Here is a 21,721-nt window from a genome sequence, read left to right on the forward strand (position 1 = left end):
TAGTGTTATTTCACTAAAATTAAATCATATGAGAGCACTTATTACAATACTTGAATTTGCAGTGTAGAAATGTAAAAAAATTTGATGTGCTAATTTTTATTGATTTTTCAGAGATTTGTACTATTAAGAGATTGCTTGTTGCTTTGTGTTTTTTATGTGACATATTAATATTAAATCTTACTTATATTAATATTAAATCTTACTTTATGTGATCTCTTGACAAATGCGAGCCTACGTTAGTAGTAAGCCTGGCAAATTAAACTGGAAACAGAAATTCGAGTTGATGACGTGCCAGGAATCGTGTTTCGATGCCCATTATCGGTCGCAACAGCAACGCTTCGACGTTGGTCAAATATGGACGTTACTGCTGAATGCACTTAGCGGGACGCATAGATAAACCGGTTTTCGTTTGCCGCATCGCGTGCCGGCCGTAAATTCTGGCGTGTTTCGTAAGCCGCAGCGGAGCAGATCCCGCACGTGTACTTCGAACACGTTGAAATTGATGTAATCCCCTGAAATCACGTATTTTTCTTTCAACGATGAATAATCGAAATTATTTTTTTCCATTTCTATGTATTTTCGTTATTTCCTCAATTCTTCCGTCGAATTTTTTAATTGAACTTTCACATTTTTTCATATTTAATTTCAAGATTATCCCCTTAGCAACTGCCGTGTTTGGACAACGACGCGCGTATTTTCTCCCGATAATGATGTAAAATCGCCGGCGGACGTGGCCTCCCATGGCGTGGAGTTTTGTCATTGACATTTTCATAATGAGTTTTTATCGGATTAACAAGGCCGCATCGTCGTGCCTGCGCTACGGGGGTTGCGCCCGGCTCTCGCAAAGCCCCGGACATTTCGCGTCCAATTCGATTCGCGGTCGTTTCCGTCGGGTAACATCCGCCTCCGACATTGAAAATTTAATATCCATTTTCGATATCTGCCGCCAACACGCACCGCGTTTGATGTTTCCAATGTAGCGCGCGCGCGCGCGTTACGTAGGCACGGATAGCCACGGCTTTGCACGGTTCATTAGTCGACTACGGGCATTGCAATTCAATTAGCTGCAGCGCATCTCGTTCGCATCAGCCGACACATTTCGTTCGTCTTATTATGAGGATGAAGCGAAAATTTTACTTAACGAAAATAAAATCGATCGATGCTCCATTTCTCAAACTTGTTTTCACGAAGCATAACTCGTAATTTCTTTCGCTTGCGTGAAATTACACTGAGAGAAAAATTTGGTTACAATTATATGTGTAATTTAATTATAATCAATATAACTGCAATCGTTTTCGGTGCCAACTCTGTATATATATTTGTTTAATAAAATTAAATATAATAATTATCATTAACATTATAACAATAATAACTACAAAATGAAGCTTTTAACCATAATTATTTTATCGTGCAATTATAATCGCAAACATTAAACTTTTCTCTCAATGTACATTGATTATCATAAATAAACATTTGACATCAAATTAATTATATAGGTCCGCTATTTATATATATATATTATACTTGTATATATTCACTATAAAAATTCAACAATTCCTTTAATAAGTAAAAATTCATTAAAGGGCGAGTGAGAGTAAAAATCTTGCATAATAATTCGTGTGCTATAACTTAATCAAGTAAATTTTATTTAAATTCTTCTTATGTAATCAAATAAGACGTCCGGATGTTTTAGCTCAATTCAAGCTTTCAGGGATATCCAAAATTTCAGATAATTCATTATGCACGCAGTGTTCACACCAAATTCAGTTGTAGTGTGCAGCAGATAGAACCTCTTGCAATTTGCATATTGAAGAGTGAATCGTTAAATAATTCTTATTACTAAACGAACTATCAAGTGTGAAATATTAGTGAATATTTTGAGTCCAATTTTAACGATCGTAAAGAAAAATTAATTTTGTTTACTCACTGCAACCATGACCGCATATAAGACCTCGAAATAAGTAAAAATTGCAAAAAGTACGATATTACAATTGTCAAAAGAAAGCTATCGTTACAATGACTGACAATGTGTCCAATCAGATACAAACGGGTTACGAAGTTAACGAGAAAAATAGTATTCGTAAGTGACATATCAAATGACAAAAACAAAAATAATTTAAATAACTGTCAATAGTTATTGCAGATCAAATGTACATATAGTCAATAAAATCAATTCGTTATCAAGCTTTTGAAACTTTTGTAAAATATTGACGTAAACACGTCGCTAGAACTCAGTGTTAGATTTTTAATTTTTAAAAAACCGTTTACCTGCGTTTTAATGTTTAACGTTACAGAAATCAATCTTTTACTTTCTACTTAAATACTTTTTACTTTATAAAATCTTTATAAATATCTTTTACTTTATAAAATCTTAATGTTCTCCCAAAGTCAAGTTCATGATTAAGTTGCAGCTTATGTGATGACAGAAAGATTAGTCTTTCTATGGATGTGGATTCGACATTTTGAAACACTCGTCTGTCTATTATAAAAATAATTGCTTTATAAGATTTTAATGAGTGTAATAGTAAAATATATATAATGAACAAATTACAAAGTAGAGTGCGTTGCATAATAATCAGTATGTATTGAGAATTGCAAAACATACTGACTTGGCATTGTTCCTTTTACGAAGGAACAATGTAATTCTCGATACTTACTAATTATTAGCAATGTACTTTTAATACGTATCTTGGAAAAAGGAGGAGCAATCAACATAATTGCAAAAGTCTCAAAGAATGTTCTGAATTGCTAACTGCAGCTAGCATCGCATTCAATTAAGCTGAATGGCACGAAACTGCTAATTAACACCTGCGACACGCCCAAAAAAGGAAGAAGACAAGAGAGTAAAAGTACTCGTTGTCCCGTTCTTCACGACGACCACGAAATTTGAACGTCGACCTCTATATGTATAGGGTGTATATGGAGAATAATTAGCTCTCTTGAGCGCAAAGAAGAGGTCGGGGTCGTTAAATCGCGCACCAATTAATCTCTCCTCGCGTCCCTCGCGGGAAATGCCGCGAGAATCCGCTTGCGTATTAGACTCATGCTCTAAACGCGAATTGCAGTTACCGAACTTCTGCATCGTACAATCAAAGATCACATTATTCTTGAACAGACAGTCGAAATTCTCGTAGGCGAGACAAATCTTCGCGAGACATTTTCATATATTCACTGATTTCTTTTATTTCATTTTTGATTGCCGCTCAGATATTAGACTTTTCAGCGAGAATACCAAGAGCGATATTAAATTTCGCCGCGGATTTACTCATGTAAATCCAAAACGCCTTAATCCGTGCATCACGATTTACCTGCAATTTTTGAAATAGGACCGCGCGCTTTTCTTTGTACGTCGAGTAACGTAATGGAATCTTTTACAGAACAGTAATATGATTTTTCCGTGAATTAAAAGCGCCGCGTGGGATTTATTAAAATTTTATCACGAAACGGTCCACTGTGCCAGATCTTGAATTATGGATACATAGTGAGTATTATTTATAAAGTCAAAATTGTGCGTTACAAAGAGAATTCTTCGAGTTTTCAACGTACTCGCGGATTTCTTGGTGAAATGCCTCTATAAACGTACGAAGCATATTTATATGCGATATAAGAATTGGTTTAATAATGCGTTTGTGCCGATCTAAAAGATCCGCTTTTATATTTAGAGGACAATGCCGCAGAGTGGAATTCGTGATAAAAGGATTCATAGACGTAAGAAGTATCATTATTAGCCACAAAGTAGAAAATCAGGGAAATGTCGGGAAAATCGAAAACAGCCAGAGAAATCAGAGAAAAGTTAAGGAATTTTGTAAAATTCTCTAGAAAATAAAAAATTTTAACTTTAAAGAAGTTTAATATGCATATATTATTTTGAAATACTATCAAATTAACTGTGCAAGTATAGTGTCAGCAATCTTAATTGTAATTTACATTGCTATATTAAATTGCTCAAATATTTGACGGTTTTTCAAATTAAGAAAATAATAAATTTGAAAATATTATTAGAAGCATCAGGGAAAATCATGAAATTCTGTCTGAAAATTATGAAAAAGTTACAGAATTTTAAGATGAAGAATTTGTGACAACCCTGTATATATTTTTGCCGAAATATTGTTTAAATATAAGCGCTAAAAAAATTGTGCTTTGTAAGCTCTGCTTTTCATAAGTTTTGCTTGTAATGAGAATTAAAACTCCTGCAGTATTTTCTTATATTTTTATGATTGTGTACATTTCGTTTCACGCAAATATACCGGCAAGCCGACAAAGTTTCTCGTCAGCGAAAAGCTTATGCATTCGCGGATCCTCTGGATGGCTCGCCTGCACTGCATCCATTAAGCAGTCAATGCATAATTACCAGCCTTACAGAATGCGGTTCTATCTAGGTGTTGCAACCCGTCGCGCCTGGCTACGAAAGCGTGCAAGGTGCAGTCTCCATTTTGAGAAAACGCCGCGCTAATAAAAGCATAAACGTGATTTTCTTTTTATGTAAACGGAAACGCATCTGCAGACCTTCCGCTCAAAGCCAATTGCGGTTCCTGAGAACGGAAAAGCATTTTACACGTAAAGAGGCCAAAAGATCGAGTTCAAAACAGGGCTCTCCGCGCTGTTTCCAACGAGGCTCGCAATCAACCCTCGCACTACATGACATTTATACAAGTTGTGTTTTATATTTCCCTTTTTTTTTCGATTGGCGTTGATAGCACGCGTGGTATCATTTGTCGTATTTTTCCTGTTGCTTTTTGTCGTGCTTGTGAAAACGATGCGACATTTGTCCGATCTCAGCTGCGATTTCACGAAACAAATTTTCCACGGAATATCTGGCAAACGTTTCACACTTTGGTAAAACGCAATGTCACGTTTTCCATTTTTCACTCACACTGCGGCGCCATCGATAGTGATTATTTGTCACAGTGTTTCTGTTACTTCTTGTCGAGTCTGGAACAACGTCATACACACGTTTATCCAATCTGATTGTGAGCTTTCCTTCGTGCAAATAAATTTTCCACGGAATCCCAAGGAAGCGTTTAGGTCACGAGTGAAACGTGTGAAATGTGGAGTAATTCAGATTAAAATTCTTTCCAAGTTTCTTGAATGGATGGCGAACGGTCTAGTAGGGATTTACATGCAGTGCGTCTCTCTAAATTACATTGGTTAATAACTCGCGATAACTCGAACGTATTAATTACTATTTAAAAGGGATTAAAGCCGGGGATGGGTGGATTTACTTCCAACTGTGATAAAGGTCGAACGAGTTTCTGTATGCACTACTCGTATTCGGCGGTGTGTGTATCTGTTACTTCCCTTTTCTCTCTAATACCTACTGAACTCCTCTCCCTTTTCTATTACCTCTACGAACCCCCTAGGATTTTCCGCCTAACGAGATCATCAATTCTGGCTCTGACTTAATATCTCTAGAAAATATATATGTCGCCGTTTTTGTTACATAAAGCGCTATATAAAAATATATTATATCTCGCTAATCGTACATTTTACATTTCAAGTCTTAATCGATATAAAGCTAAGTAATGTACTTAAACATGTGTTACTTTCCTATTCAATTTGGATGTTACTTGCCACAGCAAAAAATACAAGTTGAGTCTAATTCAAGTTATAATCCAAGACCCCACCGCGAGTTTGTGCACCTATCGCGTATGCAGATGAAATGTAAAAAAAAAATTGAAGTTCGTATTAAAGGCAACATTAAACCGCAAGGATGTTTAAAAAAAAGTGGTCAGGGATATCATTATTACAACATTTTTGATTCAAAAATTTTGAAAAAATAAGCCATCGCGTATATTTATAAAAGGACCGTTAAAAAGGGGATGATCTGCAGATTACGAAGATGCCACCTTTAAAATGATCACAACCCTTTGGCAGCCAGGATAAAGAGGGTGAGTAATGAATGAATTTTTGTTCATTAAATGCGCCCATCGCATAGTTCAATAATTTTTGCATTAGATTGTACCTTAATGTTTACTTTTTACGACGGAATAGGATTACCTTTAAAAAACTGGTCCAAAGTGAGGATTGCCAGCATTTTAAAAATCCATTTCGGCCGGCGAAGGCGAGTTCAAAAGAGAAGGAGCTGAACGCGGCTCTAAGCGGTGAACAAGGACGCAGCCACTGATGGTTATTGTGGGTGCATTTAATGAACAAAAAAACAAATTTATTCATTACTCACCCTCTTTACCCTGGCTGCCAGAGGGTTGTGATCACTTAAAGGTGGCACCCTATCATTTTCGAAATCTACAGATTATCCTCTTTCCAACGGTAGCCCTTTTATAAACATACGCGCATGGATCATTTTTTCAAAATTTTTGAACCAAAAATGTAATTAATGATATCCCTAAGCACTTTTTTTAGACATCTTTGAGGTTTAATGTTGTCCTCAATATAAACTTCGATTTTCTTTACATTTCATCTGCATACGCGATAGGTGCACAAACTCGTGGTGGAATCTCGTATTATTACAACAGCGGTAAAATCTCATTAAAATTTTACATTTTAACAACTCCTATCCTGCAAGTCCTTTCGTTTCTCAGGGCGACGGAAACTTTATTTATACAATTACTTAACTCCTGAATCAAATATGATTTAGTAGATTTCTTTTATAAATATTTATTGTGAGTTATTTTTTTAAGAGACAAGACATTTTGATACAATGAAAGAAAACGAGGAAGAGATAGCCGAAAGATAAATTTGCCCCTTTCTTTCTTTTGTTTCGTATAACTTCTGTTTTCAAGAGGCAAGATGTCACTGTATATTGTTGCCCGATAGTAGAATCTCTGCACTTGAGCTCGTGTGAACTTTCTCGTTCCCGATTACGAAAGTTTCGGCGGGTCGCATTCGACAGATTTTATAAATCGAACCGGATGCGAAGCTTCCGACTTTTCAGTCCGATCGGACGGAACGCGCAAGATCGGCATAACACCGGGTGAAATATTTCGTATTTTTCGCTAGCACGATAAAACAATTTCATAAAATGTACAAGCTGCGCTGTTTTCATCGAACACTCATGTTTGACTTGCGCGTGTAAACGCGTCAGGATTTAACAACGATCTCGGCGCAGGTTAAACCATCCACGTAACGTTACAGTGAAATGCGAGAGGACATTTTTATCTTATTTTTTTTTTTTAATTTTGATATTACACGAGCAGTCAATATTTTTTTGTAAAAATTGGAGTTTCATTGATGTTAGAAAGCATAAGTTGGTAGAATGATATTTTTTTTATAAAGATCCCGAGAGAGTTTTTTTCACAAAGATTCTTCTAATTAAGCGTTATGTTGAAATTACGTTAAAATAATGTTCACTAAAACTAATGGAAAAGCCGAGAGACTTATAATGTTCGATGGTATAATAGTTAGATCTAAAAGGACATCCTTTGATGTCTAGCACTCGCTAGATCTAAAAGGACATCCGCCAGCGACCGCTCTGCATATTTTTTGCGGCAATTAGTACGGTCACGGAACAGCTGGGCACCGTAAAAAAAGAACGCGTTATCAAGTCACAATTTATGCGCAGAAGTTAATGCAGGTTTCCACGAACGTGGATCATACAGCTTGACCGCTGAAACGAACTGGCGGAATAAAAAGGATGATGAGCGCGAGGAAGAACGGCGCTCTAATTAGTTGAAATACTTCGTGAAATACGCAGGTGCATCGCGTTGCGTTGAGACGAGTACCGACATTGCGAGACGAAAAAGTAGCAACGATAGATTCTATTTCGTTAATGACTTTTCGAGAAGGGAAACGCTGTACAATCGAGGATGTTTATTCTTTCGACGATCCCAGCTGTTACGTAAATAGCATGATATCGGGCTGATTATAGAGCAAAGGTGATAAAAAAAACTCGTAATTTTGTGTCTCCTTTTACAATTCAAAGCTGTAGCCGCTTGTTAATCGTTTAAATCTAAACTTGGTAAAATTAAAAAAAATACCACACAGTTGCAAAAATGTATTGAATTTAACATAAATCGCATGTCCGAAATGATCCATTCAAATTTTTGAGTTAATTTTACACAAGATGAATATATTTGAAGGTAACACAAATATTATGTAAGAGAATAAATACAAAGAAAGATAATATCGATATAGTAAAAATATCGTGGGAAAATATCCTGGAGTTTTTTTTTCAGAAAATTAACATTTATGATGTGTTAAATTAACACATATTTTATTCAAATTTACGTTTTAAAACACATTATTTTTATGTTCACTTACTTATAAATTGTGTCATTTTGACAGTAAGAAACATTGAGTATCAATTTTACACAAACCTTAAATAATATAATTATGTTAAATTAACATTCAAATATGTTAAAAAATTCAACATTTAACATAGAATGTGAATGGATCATTTTCAACATATATATAAAATATACAATTTTTTTTATTACTAATTGTGCAGCCTTAAATATTTAATTAACAAAAAGTATAAAGAAGATAGAAGGAGACTCACAAATAGAATAATAGAATAATAGAATTCGAAACTTAATAATTCTTCTAATATAAATTTTCTTTCAATATATAATATGTTTGGAACGACATTGCTTGCAGAGAAAAGAGAAAAAGATTGTGAAGCTAAACTCTTTTAGTCTAAAATTAACAAATATTTTTTTTCTATTATATAATTACATTTTTACAGTAATAGTAATAGTATTTTAATATTATTTTGTGAGTTTAAAGACATTTTGTGAATTTAAAGACTAAGTCTAGATATTAGTGATGACTTTGCATTATTTTTCTCAGGAATCGGTACGAATGTCGAAAATTCAATCTCCATTTTGCTTAATACAGTGTATACTCAGGGATGTGTCCATAATTCAACGCGACCAAAGGCTTAAAACGAACAGCGCGTAATATCGCGACGCGATCTGACGTTTAATTTCCTACGGCGTGACTGAACGTGCGCGGTCACCAGGGATCAGGCACAATATGTATGCACGAATCCGGATCTATTTGACACCAAAGTACCATTCTAATGAAATCGCACAAAAATTACTCCCACCGCTCTTGGTTAGACTTGCAGAGATGAAAGAGTGGAAGTTGCCAGAAGAATGAGTGAATTTTTTACATTTGCATAATCAGCATTGCATATTTTGACAAAAATTTACATTATGCTGCATCTAGAATTTACTATAATTCAATTTTGTAGGGCAGACTTGCGTTAAAAATATTTCCTTTCTTATTTTACTGTTCATATTTTCTTAAATTCATTTTTGAATATTTTTAGAAGCTGGTATATTTCCGCTGCGTATTCCTTTAATTGTATTTCATTCGATGTTTCAAATAATAACTACTGAAACAATAAAGGATCTCAGGTCTTTTGCAGGATTGTAGGTAGACGAAGAATGTTACGCGTCGGACTCTTACAGTTATTGACCTATACTACTATTCCATGCAATGGCTCGTTCAGAATTCTATCTCTAAAGCGGTCGCCACATAACCGGCACGACGCGAATAATGCCGTTCTCAGAGCTCTTCCCGGCACGGAAAGGAGCCGCAATTTTTACGGATACCGAATTGGTTGGCACTGTCGATTGTGATTCACGGGACCGAGGTACGGCGCCGGAAATAGTCACTTCGTCAGGCTATACACTTCGTCGCTAGATGGTTCGGCACTTCGTCAGGTATACGACACGAACGCGGTGGCGCACACAACACACTCACTTCAGTCAGACACTTTCATTCGATTATCCTGATAAAGTCCTTGATAAAGTCGTTTTCCTCGTCCCGCCATTGGTTGCCGGGACGCCGAACAGACTTTAACCTGATTAATGCAACGTCCGTTGGATAAGCAGCGCGATAAATCGTGTTCCAGTGAGTGCTAAATCGTTTGATAATTCCGTGCCCTACGGCGAGATAAGCAGAACAAGCGCCGAGAGAAATACTTAGGTGGAAAATAGAATCGAGGAAATAGGAAATAGAGATTGGAAATCAGGATTCAAACCCAAATGGTATGCTTACCAAATGGTATGGTATTACAATCTGCGACGTGCGTTGGACGAGAATCGCCTTTAATATTTTATTTTGTAGTGAAAGAGAGAAAACTGGAAAATGTGAGATTAATCGCGAGTGATATACGCTTCATTCCACGCAATTGAGCATAATCGTCTTGAACTGGCAGCCCCGATTTTCAGGTTCGTCCTCGCTTTACAGCCGCAAATGATGTAGTTAAATATGTAAATACATTCATCTAGATATGTTGTGATATGATACACTTTGCACAATTAGCACACGCGCATTTCGAATGTATTTGCAGAGAGGCACAGTTACGCAATGTCTTGTAAATGTAGAAGGATATATATATATATATATACACACACATGTAGCGCAAGCTAGACAAACAGCTAAACATTGGTAATGATATCTTAAATCGCAGCATTTTTGTAAGCAAATTATTAAAAATATCAGAAAGGACATTTGAAATTGCAGTGAGAGGAAAAAACATCTAAAATCTCGCGTCATCAAGAAAATACTGCTGAAAAGAGATTCTTTTCTCCTTCCAATAAATGGAGAAAATGATATTCCGAGGAAAATGGTATTTCTGCAAATGTGAAATTTTAGGTATTTCTCACTGTAATTTAAGATATGTCTTTATTGGCATTTAGCCGACATTTCTATTCTCTGCGAGTGTCAAGAAGTCTCGTTAGAGACGTCATTCCGTATGAAGGAGGCTGCAGCGAAATTTCCGAGAATCTCACGAGCGTGTCGATGCGGGCGTGCACGAACGTGTTATTCTGGCAGACGTTAATAATTTATGCAATCAACGCCAGGGCCTTTATTAAACATGTCCGTTTCACGAGGAAAGTTGCTAACAATACGACGTCGCGTACAACGACGCAAGGCTAGGCGACGTCGTCGTTGCGAGGATAACTTAATTAAGGAGCGGCAAATTACAGAGCGTCCCGTCGTCTCGACGAAAGGAATATATGAATTTCTGTGCGCTCCTGTGTATTCTTAATTTAATCTGTTTGATGCAAGAGCCCCGGCGCAGACTCCGGTGAGATGAAAGGATTTCAAGCATCCACAGAATCCGGCGTCCCTGTTGCATCTAACGAGAGGGATGCACTCTTAAGATGTTCCTTCTCGCGTTTTATGAATTACGAGTGTGTCGCAGCTGGAGAGTATCGTCCACTGACCGGCACGTATCTTTTCATACGTGCTTTGCCGCGACTTTACCGAGCGAGCTTCCATCGCGCTGATAGAAAATCTACTCTTTGAGACGTGGGAAACGTTATAAAATATTTTCGACGAGAAAATTCCAAATGATAAAATATTCAATGTGAAATATTTCCGTTACGGAGAAAGATGTATAGTGCCATCACTGAGAGAAATGTTTTGTATGAATAACCATAATTTTGTGTGAATTACAAAAACTTTCTTATTTTTTAATTTAAAAATTGTGTTGTTCTAATTAACATTTCGTTAATTAAACTAAATTTTCATTAAAACAATACAATTTTTTAATTAATAAAAAATGAGAAAATTTTTGTAATTTACATATCAACAGAATTATGGTTATTCATACAAAACGTTCCTCTCAATGGCATAATATAAAAACAAAAAACATTTAGTCTCGTTTTAAATATTGGAAATTCAATCTCATCAACTCGATATAGTCGCGATATTGCATAGAAAGCGAAAAGAAACATTCCGTGGCCGAAGATTAGATTATTCGGAAATGATCGTCTTTCGACGGATAATTTTAAGCGGGCGACCACAATTTACCATCGTCGTCGCATGGTGGATTCCGTGCGCTTCCCACCTGAATAATGAAAGCTCGTGTTACTCGGGCAGCTCTAATGCGTAATACAGCGCCAGTATACACAATCCACGTTGAACTTTATTAAAGCTGTCTGTTCTCATAGCCGAAGTAACTTAGGCGCCTCTGTTTGCTGCGGAGCGGCATCGATAAGTAAACGGAATAGTCCGCAGGCACTTTCATAGCCGCCATCACCGCCGCATAAGCACGACGATGGGACGATGGTGATGTTTAACATCGACTAATTGGCGCATACGCTCGTTTCCAAACCGCGCAAGCGTTGCAACGCCGACGAGGGTATACACCGCCTGTCAATTTGCGATGTGGTCAATAACATATTCAATACATGGCTTTTGACGTCGAACGACGTACAGAGGTAAAGAAAATAATCTTGGAAAATGAGCTGCAGTCATTGAGAAAGGTATTTCTATATATACATCACGATGGTAGATTATAAGGCTGGTGAATTCGTTTTCAAGATTCGAAAATTTGAAGCTTTGGCTCTCAAGCTTAAAAGCTCTCAAAGTTTTGAAAAACAAAATTATATTAATTATTAATTTATTATTAATATTGTTAATAGTGACGAATATATTTTTATTAAAAAATTTACAAATATATATGTTTACAAATGTATTTTTATTTTTTTCTATCTGCACAAATATATTTTTCGAAAATTTGAGAGAACCTCAAACTTTGTCAGTTTGAAGTTAACTTCGAAGCTTCGAAACTTCGAGGATATCTTAAACTTTGATAGTTCGAAGTTAATTTTGAAGATTTGATTCTTCAAAGTTGTCAAAAATAACAGCCCTAATACGTTATAATCCTTGATTCATTAGTCGTATTTAGAAGAAAAAGCAGCTTTGCACTTGTAAGAGTCTTTAATTTGATTGATTTATACATTTAGATTCGTAATGAACTGAGAGTAAGAACCAGTCATATTTAAGAATCTTATAATAGTAAAGCTGCTTTTTCTGCTGAAACGCAATCTTTCATTACCTGTGTAAATTTTTGCACCTTACTCTTAAGATTGATTCTTACGATTTTAATCATTAAACACAATTTGCTTTTTATTAAAATATTTTTAGTTAAAGTTTAAAAGAAAACGAGAGAATATCATAATAAATTTTCGTAATGTCAAAGATTCTTACTTCGTTTACGCGAAAGATCTATTATACACGATTCCCATTATCTTCCTTTGCATGTTACCGTTTTTGCGATCTCGATGAACGAATGAAATTTTATTATATCACATGTAAAAGAGTTTACAGATCAGGCTGCAATTATGACAGTGTATAATTCGCTAATGTCTCCCGATGGTATTAGAATGTGCTTTGCATACGTACGGCGACAACGTTAATGCAATTTGTGCCACCCGACTGGCCACGATGTTAATAATCGATGCAATTAACTCGGCACATTATTAAACGTGCACGCTCGGAAGGAAAACTGGGTTATAGCGCGACATAACACACCGCTCTGCTGTTTACTGCACGGTGTTAACAAGCGGTTCTGTCGTACCATCTTCGTATGCCATCTCGCTGTCATATCATTTGCACTCTTGTGCACTAAAATGCGATTGCATTCGTTGCGTTATAATACACCTGACAACAGAGAGTCATTATGTCTCTCATCGCCGTTGATGATATTATTTTCGTAATAGTGTTTCGCGTCGAGTCCAATTAATTACACTTACTGATCGTTATTACTACTAGCTGCATATAATCTGCACTTACGTTGGTTATGATAAATTAATGGCAATGTTCATTCCATATTTTAATTTTACTCTCACTATCACTGTTGTTATAATATAGTATTTAATTTTATTATTTATGATAAGCGCTTTGATAGATTTACGTGCTTTGAATAAGCTTAATTTACCGCGATAGAGGTGTGGAATGATTTTAAATAAATCATTTTGATATTTATATAGATAATGAGGAAATGAATATTAAATAACAGCTTATAAGGTATTTTAAATATTTTAATAACAATTATAAATTATTAACTATTTTTAAAATGCTCTACATTCAATATTTTCATGTAAAAGAGGCAATTTTTGCGTCCTAAACTTTTATAAAACTTTTATAATTTTTGCATAAACAAGAAAAGATATTAAATTTAATAGACACGTCCTATTAATGCAAATTTATCACATTTTTTTTTTTTACACTTCAGCGAATTCGCTTTATGAAGATGCAACGTAAGCGCACAAGATGCAAGTTATCTCATTAACCTCGTACTATCGAATTCCGGTCTGTCAGGAGTAATGCATCATCGGAACATCGTGGTCGCGATGAAGCCGAGCTTGACGTGTTAACTTTAGTTCGAGCGCGGGCTTGCATAATTTCCGATCGGTCTTAGTAACGGCTGAGAGTGCTGCAACCGCGGCTGCCTTATCTCTTCCACCTTGTGCGAAATAGTCGCGATTAATGCAATTTGCTTGTTGCATGGACAGCCGCGATGTTAATAGTTGATGCGATTAATTCAGGCTCGGTTAATTTGAGAATGTATGAACACATTCTGTATACTTGGGACAGAATGCACGCCACAACGTCAATCTAGCTGGGCTCGCGAACTTCGTTACACCCCAACTTCGTTCGTTGCGGCTTCTCACTCTGAACTTTATTATTACGGTATATTTCTTGGCGAAAAGATTGACGTCGGATTAAATAGTCATTAGACATTGCGATAACTGTTAAAAAATGCCTACTGTATGTAATATCTCACCTCGTAAAGGAAACTTTTTTATGACAGCGATGATGCATTTTATGATAACATACATTTTTCTACTTTTACTATTCTTATCTGGACGTTCAAGTTATATATGAAACTTATTTTAGATGATGATAGACGAGGTCGTGTAAATTAGAGCTAGATAAACTCGTTCCGTGACGATGCTCTGAGATAGGAACCACTCGCTGTAACGGCATGAACGCATGCGACATAACTGTTTCGCGCGCGATGATGCTGATGTATTGTAACTGTGATGTCCTGCGTCAATCGATTAACACGTGATCATTTGCAAATCGGCGAAGTTGCACATATGATGTGTCAAAATGCACAGTGCATTGAGTGAGTTTGTGCGTATAATCCAATTTGTATAATTTAACATTAAAAGATTCATTGCGTGAAGGTGGAAAACGACAAATGCCCGCAATAGTAATTTCTATAGTAAATGCAACAGGAAATACATTCCTCACTTATGGATGTTAATATAATAAATTGAACAATTGCAATGTGAAATAATTGAATAATTAATCTTGACCTCGTTTTCATAATTAAATCTCGCACGTTGAAGATGATCTTGAAATATCTCGCACTCTGATTTGACGAGCCACCGAAAAAACAGCAGAGAATCAAAGTTTTATTAGGTTATATTTTCTTTTATTTTGCTTTGCAATGATCCAATAAAATTAATTTAATTAATGTCGTAGATCCGAGAATTTCTCGTACTTCAAAATACATAAAGCAATTCATCACTAAGCTGTGATTAAATTAATGTTATTACTTCAGATTTTGCAATACGTAGATGTTTGACGTAATGTCGATTAGATATAATAATCGTTAGCGAGACGCTATCTGTACACTGATGAACTGTCTATTGCAGCTTGTTTATCACGGATTCTATCGTGATTAAAACATTCGCGTGTACATGGTGAACGTTGCAGCCTGCATTCATTGAATTACATATTTTATATGTGTATTTTTTGCACGCGAATCAAATTCTGTGAGTTTTACCGTACGCATCGCGTGATTACGAATCTGAATTTTTCGAAAAATGCGACTAATTAAAAGGACCTCTTCACACTAATTGTATGAAAAATTGGGTCTCGGTGAAATGAGTTAGTTTTCAGATAAAAAGTACATTCCGTTTTCGCTTACAGCGCTTGTAAGCATAATTTGTTCGTGTTTAATATTTGATATACAACAAGAATGAAGCGAAAAAGGAATGTACTCATAATGTTGCTTATAATGTGGTGAACAAAAGATGTCGTCATAGACGCAAGGTTCAATAATGAATAGTTTTGGTGTATCAAGGTAATCTGTGATCATAAGTTTTACACGTCCGAAAAAAGGAGTTTATATTTAAATGGAAGAAATCGTTTCTTTTGTTGATTTTTTAAGTTGAAAATATCTTTGAGGAAAATAAAAATTTGATTTCAAGAAACAATCAGATAAAAAAATTATCTGATTTCAAGAAATGACGTTCAAAGAAATTTTTTATTATTTGCTGTGTATGCAAATGCACAACTTTCTTTGTTTCAAATAAATTTGTTTTGAAGAAACTTTTCTCTGAGTATATCTTTGATATAGCTTACAACTGTCCATTATTGAGTCTTGTTTCTATTGATGTCTTGTTCACTGTAAAGTTACATCATATGAAAATTAACTCATTTCACCGCGATTTTTCATTTGTGTAGATTTTCTAATTTTCCATTTAATTAATGCAAAATTTTTTGAAAAATATCAAATTTATTCTTCTCAACTTGGTGATTTTTGACTTATGCAATTTTTACATCGCATGATCTATCTTAAGTCTTGTTTTGAGAACGTTGACGAGAAACGTCGTCATATTTCGAGTCGGTTCCGAGTGCCGACATGGCACCATGAAAGTACATGTGGTAGATAATGGAAACGTCACTCTGAATATCACAGTGTTATCTCTCGCGCAAATGTTATCTCTCTGCTAATTCCATGTGGCGGATAATGGCATTTTGGCAGTGATAGTGCCGGTGGCATAGACGCGACGGTGGTCAAATGAAACGATTAATATGAAAAAACACGAACGAATGTCGCGCTGATTATCATGGCGATTAAGACAAGATTGCGTGCATCGTATTCCTCCTCTCCACATGTGACGCCATAGAATGTGCGACCGTTTTAATAGGTTTAGATAGGGATACCTATCTAGCCTAATGCGACACTATCAAAGTGACGTCAAGATAGTCATGCGAACGTTCAAATTAATTCCCGCGGCAATTAGTGTGAGCAATACTCAAACCTACCATTATCGTAATTGAAGGGGCAAGTGTCCGAAGGTGATACGACGCGCATATGGTGATATGACGTATATATTTCAATGCATTTGGTATCATTATACTATGATTCCATGTGAGGTAGACTGATTACAATCATCGTCATTGCCCTGGCGACGTCACAATCTTAAGTTTACAACTTAATGCGTCTTATGAGATTAATTCTAACGCTCGACGAAAAAATGGAAAATTGTGGACTATTGCACTTGCGTTTAATATTAAAAATAAAGCAAATATATAGGTACGATAATAGATTCTTTTTGAAAATATGCCACTAAAGATAATCTATCATGCTTTGTTCAAGAATGAAAAAAAAGAACGGGGAGGAAAAATCAGCTTAATTTGCGCTTGTTTCGAATAGAGATTCGTAAAACCAAGTGGTCAGTATAACTGCGTAATGGTCAGTAACCATGATTTATTACCCTGCGTTCTGTTTAAAACCACCTTTATTTATGGAACACGGAAAATACATATCCGTACAAAAATGCATTTTATATAGGGCAAAGACTGTTACAGATTTCAACGATTATTTTTTTTTGTCGAATACCTACTTTATTTGTCAACTGCTTACTTAATTTCTTTAAACGTTTAAGAATTCAGCAGAGCGCGATTGTAGTTTTGTGTGTGTGTGTGTGTGTGTGTGTGTGTGTACATATATCATTTTTAAACAAGGTTATACATTTTTGTACACTTCTATTTTGCTAACGACATCTGCAGTTAAAATGGGCTGCACACGGGCAGTATCTCTCTCATTTTTGCCTCTTCTAAGTAGCGCAGCTTCTAGTAGATTTCTGTAAAATTACATCGTAACAACTTGGCCGGGCAAGAACAAGCGCCACTCTCCTCTTTTAAAAACAGCTTTAATTTTTTGCCGTGCAGAATGGTACTTTACAAAATGGACACTCTGCGCTAACTTTCCCGCGGGATGTTGAAATTTTTCCGAGAGCGAGACGGAGGTAACCACGAGAACTTGTTGCTCATTTTTCCGCCCTCGTTGGACGGTGCAGACGCGAAGTCGATATCACCAATTAACCCAAGACTGTTTACCGTTCATGTCATGGGACGATCTGTATCGAACCGACACGGCGGTTCTATGTAACCGACATGGCAGTATGTAACAGACATGTACATACCTATGGTCAACCCACCAGGTAATGGCAAATGTCACTTGGTCTGCCGCCCGATCGCCGCACAGATTCTCCAACGGAACCGTTATCGTTTGCCGAAGGAAATAATATGTAGTTTGTGTTGATCGACTGGTCTAATAATATGCAAGCATTTCCAAGTATAGCATTTCCAAGTATAGAATGTTTTGTAACAAAGACTTTCAATTATAAGTTCAATTATAAGTTCAATTATAAGAAAATTATAATATGAATATTAAACATCAAGATCTACTTCGACAGAAAATATAATTCTTTATTCTCTTATTGATTAAAACTTTATCTTTGAAAAGGTTTTGAGTGAGAGTTCTCTTTTCTCTCTATTTGATTCAAAAACATCTTGTGTAGTATAGTCTTGTTCGATGTTTTCAGAACTCATGCGGCAACTTTCTGTCTGTACTTATTTCTTACTAAATATTCATTACTTTATTGTTCCGTTATACCGTTGAATATTCATTACTTTGTTGTAGATCCACATTTTGCAAGAGAGAATAGAGTAGTTTAATAATCAAATACTAGACGAATGGTTTTAATATGAAACTTAAACCGTAATTCTCCAGGACTTGATTTCAAGAAAAGCTCTTATATTTTATTTAAATACGCTTTTGTTACTTTACCGTTTTATCATTTTAAGTAGATACAGCAATTTAATTGCAGAATGAATATGAAAGTTGACATCGCATAATTACCGCAACGCATATGTGCTTATCATGATAATACTCTTATATTTACGGTCATTTTAACAGCAATTTTAACCTTGAGGTTATTCCGCCGTCGTTTTGACCCAATTTAATTAAAGTTTCCAACCAAATTTACAATCGTGTCCGTATCGTTGCATAACTTTATTTAAGCATTGCAATTCCGACGGTGGATAACCGAGTTTTGTCAGTTAGAAACGAGCACCAGCGGTGTTTATGATCCAACGAAAAATTGCGAAAGCCACGTTATAAAAATACGTCACTTACGGCATGAAATTTAACGCGATGACACGATGGCGTATCTCTGTAATGTCAGTTGGGATTGTTGGGATTTTATTTTTAACTTGCAGTTGCAAATGATACCTGTTATTGGATCGCACAGGCCGAGATATTTCAACGGAATATAATCCGCTTAATGCGGTTATCTATTCATCTATCCGTTGGTTGATTCGCTTATCGTATCACTCCTGAAACCATTAATACAGATATGCGTATAGTTTGCGTGTAACAAATTGAAACATGTTATTGTTATATTTTCTATTCTGTTGAGAGCGATCATCAATTGGATAGTATTGTAATATTAATTTCAGTTTTTCCAAATAATTGCTAAAATTGCATTATTTGCCTATCACATTTAAAACATTTACAAACAAATGAATAATATAAAAGTCTTTCATATAATTTATTTATTACGCTCTTAATCTTGTTATATATATATATATATATATATATGCCAAAAATTGATACACATTGAAAAAAACTCTAATGTAAATTACGAAGATTATAAGTACCACTAAATATGAGAGGAAAAATGGTCGAAATGGTGGAAATCTTGAAATCAGAAGTTATCCATTGTTTTCTCCAAGGAGAAAAAATTTATCACCCGATTCAGATCTCATCTATATGATCGTACTGGAACTGATTATATTCCATGTGACTCTGTTGTCGATTGTTTGTTAACATAATCGAAATGCTGGTGGTATATTTATAACGCACATCGTGGTACGAGAAGTCTTCTATCTCCAAAAGAAAGTACCGCGAGTTTAATTAGAGTGACACCTGCAATTATATTCATTACCTCATGAATTTCCTATTAATACTCCTTATTATTAGTGTGTCCTTCTTATTAGTGTGTAGTTCGAAACGTATTCATTTAGAAATTTGTATCTCGAATTTATAAGTACTACATGCTCAAAGTTATACAAAGTTAAGAGTGTAGTACAATAAAAAAATAAAAATATATTGCCGATTTTTCATCTTTCTACAATAACTTGAATTAAAAATACAAAGCATTTCAGCAATAGGAATTGAAAATTGGTTTTAGAAAATTAACACTCGACTCTATAATACTCATAGGCAAATATCTTGAGTGAGAGATCCGCGTGAAAGCCACAAATGCGCAATTAATTAAGCGCGTTCCAATGCGCGCGTTGAGCATGACGCGAGATTAATTCGTCTAATCGCAAGTCTGATAGCCGCCGAGTCGAAGTCGAGCATTACTCTTCTCTCGATTCGTCTCTCGATTGGCCCAGGGGGCTCAATCAATAATCACCGTTCTCCTCTTCTGCTTGCAGGTTGCCCAGGAAGCGAACGACTCTGCTGGTGATTTGTCTTTTGGCCACTTGTACGGGTAAGTCTAGCCCTTTGTGAGCCTATATGGCCTACAACATGTTTTTTCTTTTCGCTGAATTTATTCAGTCGCACGTCGTGCATTGCGATATGTAGATCGTATTACGAGAAATGACGATATTTCGCGTTCTCTTCGAAGCACGTGCATGACGCTTCATAACCGCGTCAGAATCTTCCTCTCGTCACTGAGGAGAATTTTATTTGATTCCTCTTAGGCCGTTTCAGAAGACTCGTAGACCGTTAGGAACGCAGGAGTTATATCCTTCCGTCGCTTTACTGCTCGCGCACGTTTGAATTCTAAAAGCGAAATGTGACCACCGAAAGTAGGATAAGGTTTTGCGGGAAACTCGGTAGAATATAGCGGTATTTTTAGAAATATATCCAAGGAAGAAAGAGTTACTTTTATGAATAAATATTTTTTATGATTTTTTATGTACGTACATTGTTAGATATCGAAGGACCAATGGCAACTCAATCCTTTGAGTTAAATAACATTTTATTATTTTTAATTTTCATATATGTCAAAATATAAATCAATTTATTTCTATTTATTGTGGTCAGTTTCAAAATAAGCAACGTGTATGCATTTTTTTAAGAAAATAAACTAAATTTGAATCTCTCTCTCTCTCTCTCTCTCTCTCTCTCTCTCTCTTAAATTTAATACATTTTTTTAGTTGAATTGTTTAACTCCATGATTTTAATTGAATTAATGATACATTGAATAGGAGTAGTGGTGACCTATGTAAATAATAAAAATTGAGTATAATTTGACATTATGAATTTTAGTACAGTCATCTTATCTAGCGACATTTATCGCTTTCAATTCTTTTCGATCGGAATAGAATGTAGAATAATAAAAAGAATTAGAAAATATTATCTACAATTTTTGTCATATTTATATATGCATGTTTGTACGAGACAAATTATGTACTATACGTAAAATACATTATATATTAAATCACATTGCTAGAGTTGCACTCGAGCCAAGGGATGACTGTTTAAATATCTCGTTGTCGTGAACGAGACCGAAGTACCGGCTACCTTAGTGATACGAGATGGTATGAGAGAATGGTTAGGTGGTGCACGGGGGTGTGCAAGAATGGAGGAAAGGCGTTTCCTCCTTCCGGCGAGGAACAGGAAGCTTCTAGCGAGCTGCCTCTTCGCTCTACCTTCGTCTCTCTCTTTCTTTTTCTCTCTTTCTCTCGTTCTCCCTCTCGTTCTCCCTTTCTTTTTCTCTCGTTTCCATCTACCTTCACCTTTTTCCCCTGTCGTACCACCTCAACTCCCCTCATCTTCGTATCTCAACGAAGTCGAGAAATGGTTTCTCTTGGAGAAAGCGGGCGAAGCTTTTCGTTCTAACGTTTCTTCATCTTCTAACATTATTCCTCTCTTTCTCCAACTTACAAAAATATATATATATATATATATATATAT

General features: G+C 35.7%; 1 protein-coding gene across 1 annotated transcript in view; it reads left to right on the forward strand.

The window, feature by feature from the left end:
- The window catches only part of LOC108687571 (cadherin-87A-like), a 279,899-nt gene that overhangs the window by 109,710 nt on the left and 148,468 nt on the right, over positions 1-21,721 (forward strand). Inside the window, exon 4 of the mRNA XM_018193424.1 lies at positions 20,233-20,288. Within this exon, the coding sequence (XP_018048913.1) occupies positions 20,233-20,288 (56 nt within the window). The remainder of the gene's footprint in view (positions 1-20,232; positions 20,289-21,721) is intronic.

This window comes from Atta colombica, unplaced genomic scaffold, assembly GCF_001594045.1.
Source record: "Atta colombica isolate Treedump-2 unplaced genomic scaffold, Acol1.0 scaffold208, whole genome shotgun sequence".
In the NCBI taxonomy this organism is placed as follows: Eukaryota; Metazoa; Arthropoda; class Insecta; order Hymenoptera; family Formicidae; genus Atta; species Atta colombica.